The sequence below is a fragment of the Platalea leucorodia genome (assembly GCF_965183815.1).
Source record: "Platalea leucorodia genome assembly, chromosome: 4".
NCBI lineage: Eukaryota > Metazoa > Chordata > Aves > Pelecaniformes > Threskiornithidae > Platalea > Platalea leucorodia.
In genome coordinates this window covers 81,255,566-81,272,246 of record NC_138826.1, presented here as the reverse complement: position 1 = coordinate 81,272,246, position 16,681 = coordinate 81,255,566, and the positions used below count along the sequence as shown (strand labels likewise).

General features: G+C 33.8%; 1 protein-coding gene across 1 annotated transcript in view; it reads left to right on the top strand.

Annotated features, from left to right (window-relative positions):
• The window catches only part of LRRIQ1 (leucine rich repeats and IQ motif containing 1), a gene marked incomplete at both ends in the record, with an annotated part of 114,004 nt that overhangs the window by 86,695 nt on the left and 10,628 nt on the right, over positions 1–16,681 (top strand). The window contains 3 exons of the mRNA XM_082308555.1: positions 4,029–4,161; positions 5,738–5,798; positions 11,883–12,003. Coding sequence (XP_082164681.1) covers positions 4,029–4,161; positions 5,738–5,798; positions 11,883–12,003 — 315 coding nt within the window. The remainder of the gene's footprint in view (positions 1–4,028; positions 4,162–5,737; positions 5,799–11,882; positions 12,004–16,681) is intronic.

Genomic DNA, 16,681 nt, shown 5'->3' with positions numbered 1-16,681 from the left:
CAGGTTCCTCAGCATCATCTTGCATATAAATTGACAAAGAGTTGAGTAGCTAACTGGGATTTACAACAATCAAGATCGGTGTTTCCTGGCTATAGAATCTGAAAGCTAATATTCAGAATCTGAAAGGTCACCCTGAATGTAGACATTGTGTAACCATCTTCCTTTTTGTACACTGGCTTGCTGTTAAGAATACTTGCCCTTGCACTGGGGAACATGGGTATAAGGTATTCCTTAGGCAGTGGGAAACATAGGTTTCAGGTACTTATTAGCCTGGTAAGATTTGAATCTCCGGCTTCCGCATGCCTTTGGGTATGTTTCAATCCTCTTTTTAAAGCTGACTGCTACAGCTGAGCACACAAGATGCATCAATCTTGAAGAAAAAACTATGAGAAGAAAACTGACTCTAGACAGAACTTAGGGCACTTCACCAGCAGTAGTTCACAGAATCTTAGCCCTTCTCCTTTAACTGACTTAATGGATTACCCAGAGAGAGTCTAATTTAAAGTACCTAAGTAACATCCATATTTTAAACTGAACACGAGTCGTGCTGTCTCAGAGCATGCCCAGCAAACAAATTAGACAGAGGATGACATTCTTCTGGATCCCAAAGTTCAGGTTCTTATGGCTTTGCATATTGATTTGGGGACCTAGAAAAGAATTTGTTATTTTCCTGTAATGTTCAGTTCCAAGGACATTTCAGGTGCCCAGGCTCTTCTGAATAAGTTCTCTCTACTTAGATGCCCAAACTCTGTAGGAAAATGGCAGTAGGTGCCCCTGAAAGCTGCATTGGATCTGGCCTAAGTGCACAGTATGTGTGTGGATGATTAACTGGCAACACCTAAAAATCATTACTGTGTTAATGACAAATGTAAGACTATTCCAATCTTAAATTATTAATGTGTGTGTCATGTAAAAAAAGTCAAAAAGATTGAAAGCTTAGAAGAGATAATCTAATGAGGGTATGATACTTTAAATATCTCTGTGATTAATTTGGTTTTTGATGGAGTTATGCCTTCTTTGATGTATTCCTTTTTTCTTTGATATTCTAAGAGTTGTCTGGGTTTAACAATTAAAGATTATAGGTCTGATCCATTTCAAAGATGCAGAATGCTTACAGCTCTTTGGAACTTCTGTGGAATTTGTGAGTGTTAGTACTTCTACAAAATCAGGTCCAGGTTTTTAAAAAACTCAGAGCCCTAATTTAAGAAAACTATCAAGCAAATGCATGTTAATGATACTGATACACCAGATCCTCAAACACATGATGTTCATAAGTGGAGTAGAAAAGCGATAATGCTGTGTTTTAATTCATAACATAGTTTTTTTTCATAAGAATTAAAAAGAGAAATGGTTACTATTAAAAAGTAAGAATATGGGTATGTTCCGAATAAGAAAATAGAATACAGTTTTCTGCAGCATTATTAAACAAATTATTGAACAGTGTCTGCCCATTTGAGAAAAAAAGCCTCTATTAATGCTAATATGGGAAAAGAATGCTCTGTTTAATAGCATATATCATTTTAAGAAAAAAACCTCTGTTGTGTGCACTTTTATCTTGGTCACTTTCTTGTTTCAATAATGTTTCCATAATTAACATGCAAAAATAAATAAAAATAAATTAAAAATAAAATAAAATTTTATTAAATAAGAGCACCTGTGTTTCAAACATAATTCAATCAAAAATTCAAACTGCAACTAAGGCAAATTATTAACAATAATTTAATAATTGGAAAAATAACTTGCCAAGTTAAAAGTACTCTTTTTTTTTGTAAATTTTGCCACAGCTTATTATATGTGCGTCTTCTTTTGACCATCACTGACACACAGACTGACATGAACTTCTAATATTGGTTTTAAATCCCTACCTAGATTTCCCTTTTAATGGAGGAAAAGATAAAAAACATTTTACTAAATGCATAAATAATACTGATCCTTTTGATAGGAAGAAGTAATTCTCCTGAGAAAGATGGCAATACTGGACCAACTTATCTGTAAATACAGTTAAGAAAAAAACTAATAATAATGTCTTGGGGAATTATTCCTCATCGGAGAACATATGCTGAAAAGCAGAAGGCTCGATCTCCAGGACTGCTCTTACAAAGTCTTGCAGAATGTTTCTTACTGCTGTTATAAATCAGCATCTTCTTCATCTGGAGACCTATAAGGGTACCAGTGTAGTTGCAGACTTGTAATCTATAAATTTTCAAAATTTAAAGGTCAGAAAGCTGTACTCCTGAACCAGGAACAGGGGAAGGCAATATTGTAAACTTAGAAAAGAAGAAATGGCTCCCACTTTAATCAAGGAAGGTGATGAACTCTGTAATTAGGACTCTTTATATTTTAATATTTGGCACTGATTAAGCAGTTCATTGCTTGCTTTTTTTAGTCAGCCCTCACAACCTCATTTGGGTAGATAGAGTGACTCTCCATCCAAGTTTTTCATTTTCTGTCTTCCTAAGGAGGTAAATGAGAGTTCTTTACATCGACTGAGGATAAATTCTTCTGCCTAAGTTCTAGTCTGTGAGTCACTAGCAAGACATATTACTTCATATTCTGGACCAGGACCTTGCCTAATTTGAATAGGTTAGTTTTTAGGATTTGGCAATTGAACACGGTCAGCCTAGGGAATAGATTTGGTCTGAATAGAAATTCTCTATACCAAGATAAATGGGGAGCACAACCAAAAGACATTTGTATTTCAGACTATGAAATAAGAAGCTATGATACTTTAACAATATTCTGCTAGAGCTAAAAGGTGAAAGCAATGATCTCACTGTAAAGCCAGGTAAAATGCAAGTGAGGAACTACATTTTGCAGCTTATGCAACATAAATTATAATTTTTACAGAAGGAAAAGTTTAAAAAATACTACAGGTAACATAACAAACCTCTTACAAAGGGGAGTTGATTAATAGCCTGTAACTTCAGTTTATGTTGTCAAAGCATGAATGAAAACTAAGGCTTAAAATGTACGGAAACCATTCACCTCAAAGGCAGTTCTGACATCCCCCTCTCCTCCCCCCTTTACAGTTATTGATAGTTAAATCATTCATAGTGGGCAAATGGACTTGATACAAAAGGGGGAAGATAACTCAATGTCATCTGAAATGAGATTTAAGAGAAAAAGAAAATACTTTTGTACAAAAAAAAAAGTTTTATGATGTCTCATAAAGCCCTGAGTCAAAGCTGCCAAAAAGACATAACCTATAAAGCTGATGTATAAGGACAGAAAATAAAGTTATTCTAATCCATGAATGTCCCCATGCAACAATGATGCTTCCTATTCTGCAGACTCTTCCAATTCTGCCATCCTCTTCCTTATGCTTCAAAACATATCTGGTATTCACCAGAATGGTCCCAAAAACTGAAGGATATCCAGAATTGTACAGCTTTTTTTCATAATGTTGCTATTTTATTCTCTGTCTTTGGATGTCTTTTGTGATCCAAAAGTAGGTGGTAATTTGTGAAAAATAATTTCATTTATGCATGCAATTACTCTGAAATCCAATATCAGAAGGTGCCATTAAAGTGTCTTAATAAATCATATCAGTAAAAGATAGATCAGACGAATAAGATTGCTATGTGTCCACTCTTGCATATAATGGTAATTTTTTTACCTTATCGATTGGTAAATAGAATTATAAATATACATGAATGTGTGTTTTTCAAGCATAGAGATAGCACAGTAAGCAACATTCACAGATGCTATGACAAACAATTTATGTATATTTCCATATATATTTCAGAATAAAGGAGAATCTTATTTCCCAATAAAAACAAATTTATTCAGAAAGCCAATATTTAGTCCCAAAAGATAAAATAAACCATAAAATTCAAAATTAATTTAAAATTATTTCTCAAATGTATCTGAAGAAATTAAAGTTAGTTGGACTCTTTGCAAGAAAAGGAAGTAATTGCTTTTTTTCTTTTGTAAAAGGCAATATGCTCAAAGTTTATCTGGGGAATCTTAAAAAAAAATGATATTTTAAAATAATAATGAAAGACAGGAGTATCTTTTTTCCTCCCCAGGTAAAAAAGAAGAATTTTCTCAGGTGGATACTACTTTAGATGAGAAATTACGAAGGAGAAAAGACTTGACATACCAATGGCTTCATACACAGCTTTTGGATTATGAAGCAGCCAGTTCCAAAAATATGAAGTGGTGAGGTCATTGCCTTTAAATTAGATTTTTTTTAATTTTAAATTTATCTTGTAAAGTGAAACCTAGGTTAATAGTTCTAAAACAAACATGACTTTGTAGCTAGCAGACAGTACACCATATTTCTGGGTCCCAAACACGGTACCCTTTAGAATTGGTTTAGTAGTCATTGTACAGATACTTCTTCCACAGTGATAATGAAATGATACACAGTGCAGAATCTTATGATAAATATCTACATAGCTTTATGCTAACAATGCAGTGTTCTTTATGTTGTAAAGAGTATAGAAAAAAGTGCTTATTCATCATATATTTTGTAACTTTATTGGTATATATTATGGTTTTATGTAATTAGATCAACTGTAACATTACCTATATTGTTAGATTTGATTAAGGAAGTCAAAAACCCACTTTTTAACTAGATAGTATATATTCATATTTTGTCTTCAAAACATAAACCCAACTTTTGCATCTTCATAGTGTACTTTAGTAAAATGTTGTAAACATCTTCCTTCTATATTTAATTTTGGTTATTAAATAGGTAAAATATCAATACAGTTAAAGATAAGGTTAATCTCATTCCCTAAGCTAACATGAAAACATAGTAAGTACATTTTGGTCATAAATTCAATATAAGCCATTGATATCTTAGTGAAGTCATTAGTAGACACAATGCCAAGCACCTCTAATAAAACCAAGGTGTCAGTAGGCAAGCAATGGATTTAGTGTAAGCATTTTAACTTTATTTCCATTAAAAATGTATTTAATTTGTAATGAAGTGGACTGTGTATTGTTATGTTTTGTATGGAAAAGTATTCCACATTTCTAAATTGTATCAATGACTGTAGGAAGTATATCTAGCACATATTCCTTAGCAAATATTTATCTGTCAGTCTTGTTCCATAATAGTGAACACTCCTAGTGTTTGTTTAAGATAACTGCCATGACTTTTAATTTGAATGAAAACACTGGGACAGAATATGTAATGATGTTTGAAAGTAATAAGACATCGAAATTTATAAAACAATTTTTTAAAATGTTGTTATGTTACCTCTGCAGGTGTGTGCTATGCACTAGTATTTGTAAGGACATATTTTAAAATTATGATACCATTTTTGAATGTGGCAAAAGTCCCACTGATCTCCATTGGAATATCACTGGTAGACTGTTTAGAACAGCTGAGACATTTATGTAACTGAAAACAATTTTATTCTTACGTAAAGTAATGTGACAAATGATTTGGCTATAATTTATTGTCAGTACATGCAAAAATTCATACATGATTGCATTTATTGACATTTATATTTTTAAATTAGTATTCTGTCACAGGAATAAAAAATATTAGTTGTTAATAATTTCTTGATTTTAATGTTAAGTACAAATATTTTAATATTAATTACTCTGATACTTTAACTTTATCAATTATTAATTACTCTGATACATCTTAACCATGGAATTATTTTATGTAGTATCGTTTGTACTTAAGCAGGAGTGTGTCCAGGAAAAGATTCTGTCCAGATATTTTAGTGAACCCAGTACAGTGGGATTTATTGATATTTCTATTCTACATTTTTCCCAGCTGTCATTTTTTGCCTGAGTTAGATCCTGTGATACGTGACAGTAGACAAGTACAACTTGTGGTAAGAACTTGTTTCCTTGTGGGATTTTGCAGAATTCAGCTATGCCTTGATGGTGTTTTCAAATGCATACTTGGTGTAAAACAACCAGGAGATTTTTTTGATTGAATATAATTCTTTAATGTTGAATATAATTCTTTAATGTTGTCTCTATTTGGCAATCAAGACACCCATTGATGGAGATCAGAAGAAAATGTTTGAGCACAAGAACCCATGTGTGTACATAGGGTTCTAGTTTCATAATCTGATACTGGTTTTGTTTTTAAGACATCAAATGCTACTGTGTGTTTTTTAAAGCTTATAAATCAACCTTTTAAAAATGTTTAAAAAAAGTTAAATATGGCTCAGCGCTAATTACATTATTGACTGAAAACATGTATTCTTGTCAATCAGACAAGTTTTAATGTTCTTAAATGCTGTAAAGCACATACCTAAATCATTCTAATATGCTTACAGTGTAATTCATTAAAAGACAGTAAGTTGGACTAGTATATTAATACATTGACATTATTAAAAATGGTATATAAAATCAGACTTATTCCCACAATTTCTTTTCTATAGTTTTTTACATCATAAAATGCCCTCTACTCTTTTCATAATTCATTCTTTTCTTTGCAGCATTTAAAAAAAATTGTATTTTCTGAAATGGGTAGTTCTGTAGGTTGGCAGAAGGGGGAATATGAGTAATTTAACAATCTGAAAATTTACCAAATTAAAGGCTCAGTGTCAGAGATACCCAGAATTCCTTTGATAGTGAGCTGTGGTATGATGCCTACAGGTCAATTTATAATATATATATATATATATACACACACACACATATGCATATGTATATGTATACACACTTTACATTTGATTGCCAAATTAGCAATATTCTTGTGATATAATGATGTGGGGGTTAAAAAAATGGGTCAAAAACTTGCAAACTATACAGAATTAGTGTCTTATATTCATATACATAATGTAAAATGTTGCATAAAAAGTATTTCCCAGTTAGATGATATGTCATATGCCTCATTCTGTACTCTGAGCAATCTTAGTCCTTTTTAACCTTTGTCTTGCTTAGCTTTACCACCTACACAATATGGAAATTTTGGAAACACTTCCATAAACTCTTCTAAAATTCACTGTTGAAAAAATGCTTTTAATTTTTTTAATTTAATAGTTACTGTTACTGTTTTCTTTAATTCAGATTTTGTCAAAGATTTTGCACTGGTGTGGGGTCTGTCCAATTCTTAGGCTGCTGTTAAGGTTTAGCAGCTGAAATCATGAACCAGGCGACCGTTGTGATGGGTTTTGGTTGCAGCAGCACTAATAGTTATTTGTTAGGTAAAGTCTAAAACAGTAATTGCTCTAATTTGAGCAAATCATAATCTAATAATGTTATCTAAATTATACATTATGTAATTATTGGTAAGCATATGTGCACATAGGTAGATTTTATCTTACTTACAGTAGCAGTTCTGTCCACAAAATACTGCTGCAATCCCACAATAGTATTATGTGGTGCGCCCACATAACTGGCAATGTTATGGGATTGTCACAGCCTGTGCCACATAATTACATAGCTGTTCCACATGAATGAAATACAGAGAAAAATGCAATAGAAAGTTAAAAAATAGAAAAAGGAGTAAAATGTATCTCTAATGCAGAAAGAAGTACTATATAGGCAACAAAATAATGATGTGGTTTGTACACATAGATGGCTGGAGAATTATGGTTTTAAAATTTATATGGATTCTCTTAACATTTAAAGGTTGAAATGTGAACATACTCCTAATGCACAGTAACTCAGTTAAAAGCTATAAAATCATGACAAAGATGAAGTTAATGCTTAGCTGTAATCATTATCAAAAAGTAGGAAAAGTTCTGGTAAACTGAAAGAAAGAGGAAAGTATACATTAAAACAAAAAAAAAAAAAAAGAGAGAGAGAGAATTACAAAAGGAAAGCATTCCTGGGCATTTCCAGCAGTTTATTCATATGTCATATGCTCAATCATGAAGTTTCCCGGTGTGTAATAGGATCCCTAATTTGTATGTGTTCCATAAGCCTGCATTCTGAAAGGACTAGATTAATATAATTTTCCAACTGATATTTGTGCACATTCCGAGAATTTAAGACTAGAATTTTTCATGGATACAAAATGGTATTTCAATGGTTGCATATTAACAATAAAGTCTTAGCCCTTCTCATTGGGGAATAAACCCTATGGAGTAACCTGCAGTAAATCTAAGGCCTTATTATGTTAATCTTGATCATTCTGATGATTTTCCTTACTAATACTACCACATAAGTGCTTAGGAAGGCATGCTGACTTACAGTTTAAAGTTGGCACTTGAAATTAATTTGATTTTGCTGAATGACAAGTAGGATAGACTTCCTGATTCATCTCTGAATGTAGTTTAAGTAACCTACATGGTTAACCACTTCACTATTAATCAGTATCTCCAAATCATTAAGATATAATCTGAATTTAAAGCACTTTTTACCTCAGAAGGTTACAGAATATCTTGATAATTTGTCATAGGAATAGACAAATATTCAGATGCAGAGCTGTACTGAAGGCAAAGATTCCTCTTCATTGAAATTACTTTCCAATTAATTGGAAAAAAAAAGGGTTGTAGTAATAAAACTAAGGGCAAAAAGTCTGAAGAATTAAATAAGGCGATCACTACAGATGGAAGTCCAATACTGCACTCTGTGAAAAAGTGTACCAGTATCTTAAATTTCTTCCAAATTTTTGCCTCTAAGCTATAAATGTAAAAGGGAGGGTTTTAATTAGCTTCAGAGGGCTTTCAGTCAGATTCTTTACAAACCTGAAATTAAGTGTGCTCCAGTGATTAATACAACCTTAAATATTACTCTGACTGTCATTGGGTGAAAACACTTATCCTTATTTGAAAGAAAATAACAAATATTTTACATCAGAGAGCCAGACAGCCCTATTAAAATCTAGCATATAACACTGAATATTATTGTCTACAACATGATGAAGCCTCAGATGCTATGGTGATAGGGATTGAATAATAATTCCATAGAAAGGTTAGTTGTTTAAAATACTGTGGCCTCCTGGGTCTTTGGGAATTGGGACATTAGAAAACTTCTGCTGTGTGTTGAAACAGGTTAGATGGAAATAAGAATGATAATTCCATTGGTTTGAATCTCTCTGAGCACCAGAGCATTCCCACAGCATTCTCCTGGAGAAACTGGCTGCTCATGGCTTGGACAGGCATATACTTCACTGGGTAAAAAACTGGCTGGATGGCCAGGCCCAAAGAGTTCTGGTGAATGGAGTTAAATGCAGTTGGCGGCCGGTCACAAGTGGTGTTCCCCAGGGCTCAGTACTGGGGCCAGTTCTGTTTGATATCTTTACCAATGATCTGGACAAGGGCATCGAGCACACCCTCAGTAAGTTTGCAGATGACACCAAGTTGGTTTGAAGTGTTGATCTGCTGGAGGGTAGGAAGGCTCTACAGAGGGATCTGGACAGGCTGGATCGATGGGCTGAGGCCAACTGTATGAGGTTCAACAAGGCTAAGTGCCGGGTCCTGCACTTGGGTCACAACAACCCCATGCAACGCTACAGGCTTGGGGAAGAGTGGCTGGAGAGCTGCCTGGCAGAAAAGGACCTGGGGAGTGTTGGTCAACAGCTGGCTGAATATGAGCCACCAGTGTGCTCAGGTGGCCAAGAAGGCCAATAGCATCCTGGCTTGTATCAGGAATAGCGTGGCCAGCAGGACTAGGGAAGCGATAGTGCCCCTGTACTTGGCACTGGTGAGGCCGCACCTCGAGTACTGTGTTCAGTTTTGGGCCCCTCACTCCAAGAAGGACATCGAGGTGCTGGAGTGTGTCCAGAGAAGGGCAGCGAAGTTGGTGAAGGGTCTAGAGAACAAGTCTTACGAGGACCGGCTGAGGGAGCTGGGGTTATTTAGTCTGGAGAAGAGGAGGCTGAGGGGAGACCTTAGCGTTCTCTACAACTACCTATCCAAGCAACAGGACAAGAGGAAACAGCCTCAAGTTGTGCCAGGGGAGATTTAGATGGGATATTAGGAAAAATTTCTTCACTGAAAGGGTAGCTGGGCACTGGAACAGTGGGTAGTGGTTGAGTCCCTATCCCTGGAGCTATTTAAAAGACGGGTAGATGTGGCACTTAGGGACATGGTTTAGTGGTGGACTTGGCAGTGCTAGGTAACGGGTGGACTTGATGATCTTAAAGGTCTTTTCCAACCTAAACAATTCTATGATTCTACAATCACAATGATTGCATTATTTCTACTAAGGAAAGACTAAAAGCTTAAAGATTTTGAATATGCAGAGCTCTCACAAGCTTAAAGTGACTGTAAATATTAAGGCAAAAAATATAAAGAGTAAGCACGGTAAAACTGTTACTCTTTTCAAAGTTTCTTGACACTGCTATGGAAGAGAAAATAAATATTGATGTTAACAGCAATAATACAGGCTGCTACCTGTGCAAAGCAAAACTTTAAAATCATGGTCATTAAACATATAGAAGGCAAGCATCAGAAAACAAGGGATAAACTTTCTGTGCTGACACAAAGGGTACGCAGTCATGAAGGCAGACCATAAAATCTCTGTATCCTTGGAGCTGTTGGTTTGAAAATGCATGGACTTTTTAATGAATTTTACATTAAACAGTGACTGGGTAAAGACAAAGAAATGAAACAGGTCTCCATTTCATCTGACTTCTCTGAGTTAGACTGGAATACAAAGCCTGTCTGCATTGGTGCAATGCTGTTCTTGGTACAGTGAGCTGGTTTGAACAGGAAGTCTGGAGATCGTCTCCTCCAGAATAGCCTACAACTTTATAGTAATGGCATTTTCCTGAGCAAAAGAGAGCTGCAGGCTTCAGCTCTCTGAGGAAGGAGTTGAGACCCAGTCTCTCTATTCCTAATCGAGTAGTCTAGCTACTAAGATGTTATGCAAAAGTTTGGTGACATTACTGCTAGGATAGTCTTTCCTTTTTTGTTGTTTGTTTGTTTGTTTGTTTGTTTGTTTGTTTGTTTCTATAAAAAATGGACCCTATTCAGTTAGACACCTAGCTTCTGAAAGGATTTGGGCTTTTCAGCCAAGATAGAGGAATGACTTAATCTGCCTCCTGGACTCCACTTCTGAATGTCCAGAGACTAGAAAATTTAAGTACGTCTTTATGTTCAGTACTTCCGGCTGACTGGCTCTGCACTGGGGATTTTGTAGATTGCTCTTCTGCAGTGTCTGATTTTTCCTGGTCATTGTTACCGGCCCTCCATATCTAGTCAACAGTATTGTTAGATGGCTGCTTTTGATGTTGAATAGCTTTTTATTTCAAGGAAAGGGAGTTCTTGTTAAGCAAATGTAAAATCGTTTCTGCAAAACTAACAATCGACCATTTACAGTGTGTGGTATCTTCCAGGTCAGTATTTTTAACCTTTGCCCTACATGTTCCCAAACCAAGGACCCATTGCTAAAATGAAATATGGTTTTCATTTCTATTTTGCCATATTTATGTGCAGGTACATTGCCTCATGCCAAAATGCACCACCACTGGATGTTAGAAGTTTATAATTAATATAATAATCTTACCTAAAGTATAATTAAAATGCTGTCTGATGGTTATGGTTAATTAGCAAAAAACTAAAAGATTAAATTACTTACTGGGCCCTTGACTGATTGAACTGATACATGTCCTGGATAAAATATAAATATTGCAGAAAATAATCCAATATGACATCTCTGACATTCAACTGTAACTTAAATTATAGACTGGTCAGTAAATGATCTTAAGCTGTTTAAGGTTTCATCAGCCATCTGCAAGATTGATTTTCTTCAAAATTACTGTACTAAAATGTTTTCTTTTGTTGTTGCACTGACTCAGATCACAAACCACAATTTTAAGATCGGCTCTTATTTACAAAAATGCTTTGACATAGTGCATTTGTTCAGCCTGGGCAACAATAAAGGATTGTGGTATCATTTTGAAGAAGGTTGTTTGACAGACCCTGTTTGTTTATTTGGGGTAATGTGAGCTGCATTCAGAAAATGTTATATTTTGTTTCATGATTGTGTACATTCTCTCCCACTGCTTCCAGGCAAGTCCTGTAAGCAGAGAAGACACGGATTTAGACCTTGTTTCCATGGCCAGTGGAAGTGCTTTGACTGAGAACAGAGAAAAAAATAAGCAGACACAGAGACACTCAGCAAGATGTTCAAGTAAGTTATGGTTTTTTTCAATATCAGTTTTAAAGATCATTTTAAAATGCTAGGTGGAACTGAGCATGCTTGGAATCTCTAATAACACATGCTACTTATCCTTCTGTTTCTTTCTAACCTAAAACCTTTTCATACATTTTCTACAGTTCTGTTTAAAAACTGTGTCATTAGTTTCAGTAGACTTTCCTCTTGTGATTTTAAATCACGGGAAGTTCCCTGTGACGTATGCTAGGTCTTCTGATGATCGAGTTCTTAAAAGATTTTCATTTCTCTAAATCATAAAACAGAGTGGGTTTTTTAATGTTCTCTTTTTTTTCCAAAAGAGGTTTGAAAAATACGTTTTGTTAACTGAATACCCAAACACATACTCTAATCAAGCCACAGATTTCTGTCATGTTGATTACCAATTATGCTGTAGTATATGCATTCTACTGAACTTATTATAGCTCAGTGGCAGAGGATACTTTTAAAGCCTTATATTTTTACCACTCCAATGTCATACAAATTAACAAAAGAATATAGAGAGAGAAAAAATGAAAAAATAATACTTGAAAGTCATAAAATGGTAGCATTTTAAAATTCATGTTTTATTTTGTGTAATATAACTGAAGAAAATGTTAATATACTTCTAATAATATGACATACTATGTTTTGTCATTTGTGTACGTCTTTTCCAAATAAATAAAACTCCAAACCCAAAAAATGTACGTTACAGAAAATATAAGCAGTATTAAATAACTTTGGCAAAATTATCGAAAATCCTACAACTGTTTAAGTAGTGAAGTTTCTTGAAATGCTTTATGTCAAAATAGAAATCAGATTATTTCATAAATTATAAGTAATTGCTGGATTTGCTTTTTGGTTATGTTTTCATATATATTGATTTTTCACTTTCAGTGAGAAACAAATTAAGATTCAAGGAAAACATGTAAAAATACTTGATATCTCTATTTTTCTGACATACTTTGTAAAGGGTTTAGAATAAAGATTTATTTACATTATATTAGTCCACCACAGGCAAAAAATAACAGTGAATACAATTTGTTCATGCTTATCCACTTGATTTACATTCCTAAAATTAGATTAGATAAAATTTATCATCCTACTCGATGTTAACTGCATCCATGGAGAAAGAATATGATTGTTTCTCTCTGCCTGCCATCTTAGAAAGGAATTAATTGTGTCCTGAGTTTTCCTGTTTCTCTCCATTGGCTAGTGATGAAGCCCTGCCATTTAAATTAGATGAGAGTCCTAACTGCTAAGATCCTGAATTTAGGCGAGACAGGTCTAAGCTACTGATGTCAATGGCAAAATTACCATTATATTCATATATTCAGAATAGAATGTATGCATATGTTGAATAATTGAGTTCAATAGTATACACCGCATTCATATTAATGTATAACTGCTGTCTAGCTTGTAACCTACACTATATCACCATCCAGAAAAATAAATAAGAATAAGCTCTTTCAACAAAGACAGGCATGTAGAACTTGCCTATGTTAGGAACTTGGGAACGGTAAAGAAAAAAAGTATGTCATTGTATTATACCTTCAAAACCAAGAGACTAGGAAAGGAGCAGGAAAGAGCAATCAACAGGCAGAGTCGTAAGTATGAGAGACAGAGAGACAGTTTACAGTGCGGTAATATATAGGTATTTTCATGAAATACATGTCTACTACCCCACAATTACATATTTATTCTCCTTTCAGTAGTCCAGGAATTAAGGAAAAAAAGGCCCAGGTCTTAGGTCTTTCTACATACGATCCTGTATGTGCATCTATATAAATTTTTCATCATGGAATTGAGAAATTAAACAGTGATGATACATTAAATTGTAATGCATATTATATATAAAACCAGGGATTAATATTATCTTTGTACAATTTATATGCAGTATATAAACATGTTTATTATATTAGTTCTGTTTGTCAAAGACTGTTGCTTTTCAATGATCAAAAATAAATTATTAGCCCTGTGGTATCTGTAGTCTGAAAACATTAGAAATTTGCCTTTACTTATAATGTATTCACTATAAAATACTTTCCTGTTGTATTGTCCCCCTTGGTTTTGCTTTCTGAAATATTTAATGAAGAAGCCTAGAAACTATTTTAGTGATTTAGTAGGTGTGTTCCTTTTGAGTTAGTCTGCACTTGTATTACAAAAGAGCTTAAAAAAGATGCTGTGACCTTAGAGGTGCTGCCATTTGAATAAATTGTTAAATCAAGTTCATGTACCATTTTTCAAGGAGAATTCAACCTCAGTGGTTTGGCAAGCTTTAATTAATAAAATGTTACTAAGTTCACTTTGCAACATCCATAATCCTGGTCGTTGCTCAGAATTGTTTTTAATTATTGGTAGGAAGTCTTCGGCAAGCTGTGCCATACAACTAAAAGAGATGTTAGTATATATCAGTGATATTAGTTGGGGGTATCATATATGTTTCTTATATATAATTTGTAATTCAATAATTGTATCAATAAATTGTTGAGAACCTCCAGGCTGAAAAATTAGGTCTAAAAATGCAGCATAAATTATTTTTAGGTATATTTACTCAAAAAAATGCTCAAATATATACAATACTTAAATAAATCCATTTCATATACTACAGGGACATGACTGTACATGAATGATCATGTTTTTGTAAGACAAAACATACAATGCTTCAAAGTTATTATCCTTTAATTCAGAGGTTTTTTTAGAAAGGCTAAGTCAAGATTTTCAGAAATATTTTGGGGAACTGCTCAGCTTTGATGTACTTTTTGTAGATCTTGTTTTCCAAAGGTACGTTCTTAGAATTCCTGGTTAAAGAATTTTAAGGTTTTTATCACCCAAATTTACTATTTTTTTCTGAAAAGCTGGATGGGGTAGATTAATCCTAAACTAACTTAGTTCTGTTCCTTGGCAAAACAAAATTAATTAAGGAATAAAGGAAATGCTGTGGACATAGTATATCTCAGTTTAAGGCAGGCATTTGTGTACTTAAAGTATTTGATGTGGTTCTGTGTTATATGTTCAAAGGAAAAATTGACTGTGCATTAAATTCACCCAGTATTTAAAAAAAAAAAAAAGTAAAAAAAAAAAAATAACCTAAAGAAAGAGTAGCAATTGTTCAGTTAGACTAATTAGTTATCCATCTAATTTAGGACCTTGCCTCTATTGATGGCCAGTACATTATGTTCTCAAACATACTACTTTATATTCCTTCCAGAAACAATAGTTATTTCTTTATGCTCCCTGGTAACTAATTCTTTCTTTTCTATTTCTTCAGGTGTTTTTTTTGAGTGGTATTTTTTTTTGTCCCTTCTTGTCTGACCACTGCTAAGATCTTAATCTCTGTCATACCTAATGCCAATGAGTTGCAAAAGTAGGTGTGTTAGAATGCCTTTTGCTGATTATAGTTTCTGCCTTTCAGTTTCTCATAAACTTAACTTTGCTTTTGTGAAAAAAGACAGAAAAAAAAGTTCTTTTTCTGTGATGTATAATTTCTCTGTAATACACATACATGAGCCATGATGGTTAGTGGCTTACAGAGTTATGCAAGATTCAATCAGTCCTACACCCATTGGTATTTTTATTAACTCCATAAATATTGGTGTGAATTGCTGATTATATTTTTTTTAATACTTCCCTGAACACTGGTAGTATAGTCAGCACTGAGTTGCAAGATAGGCATAGAAATATTTTGCAAGAACTAAAAATTAAGTAATTATTTTTTTATACAAGCTAGACAGGATGAATTTTTTTATACTAATGTTCAGTTTGTGAGTAGGCTATGATAATCATCAACTCCATTCTATCATCCTAATCTGGTTCTGGCCAGCCAGTGTTGGACCGTTAGATGAGTATCCTACATATTTACATTGCCTACCTATCATCACAATTTTGTGGTTTTCTTTTCTCTGAAAATCATGAACGTTATTTTCATTATGCTTCTTGTGAACTGCAATCTTTTGACAGAGATTTCCAGAAGGACCAGAACTTGTAAGTGGAATGCAATGGGAACTGTGCCTCTAATTGTTATTTAAAATACTGCTCAGAATTCTTAACTCTTCTCTTCCCTGAATTCTAGTCTTTCAGGGAGCCTCTGATATCAGTAAAACACTGCTTTCCAGGAAAAAAAATACCTGAATCTTGTCATTCCTTCATCACCCCTAGTTCAAAAAATGGCCCATAAATACTATCTCCACTACAAAACATTTATCAGTTTAATTTCTCAGATAAATTCAAACTTTACTATTCTGTTATTCAGTGGAATTAAATTAATGAAGTTTAATAATGCCTTTCTTATACTGGAAAGACTTCAAACTCAAAGAAAAAAAAAAAAACAAACACAGTAACTTTTATTTCACTTTCCTTTTTACATCTTTCTCTCAATTCTTATTTTTCCTCTTGAAGAATCCCCACGTTCATTTTTTTTGCCTTCTTTTCTTTTGATAGTGAGAGTCCTTAGAAAGTCTTCAACTTTGTTTTAAGCAGTGTATGGTATAGCTTCACTTTTTTAAAAATTCCTACATTCTTCCTCCTTTCTCCTTAGCATTAGTATTGTCTATATATTCTAGTTCCATAACTGCTGTCTTTCATTTAGGATTTGTAAACTCCCTGTGTGCAGTAAACATCTCATTTTTAAGCTCTTTCTTCATGCCTTTACTCATATTTTACAGAGGGGTTTCTGGTC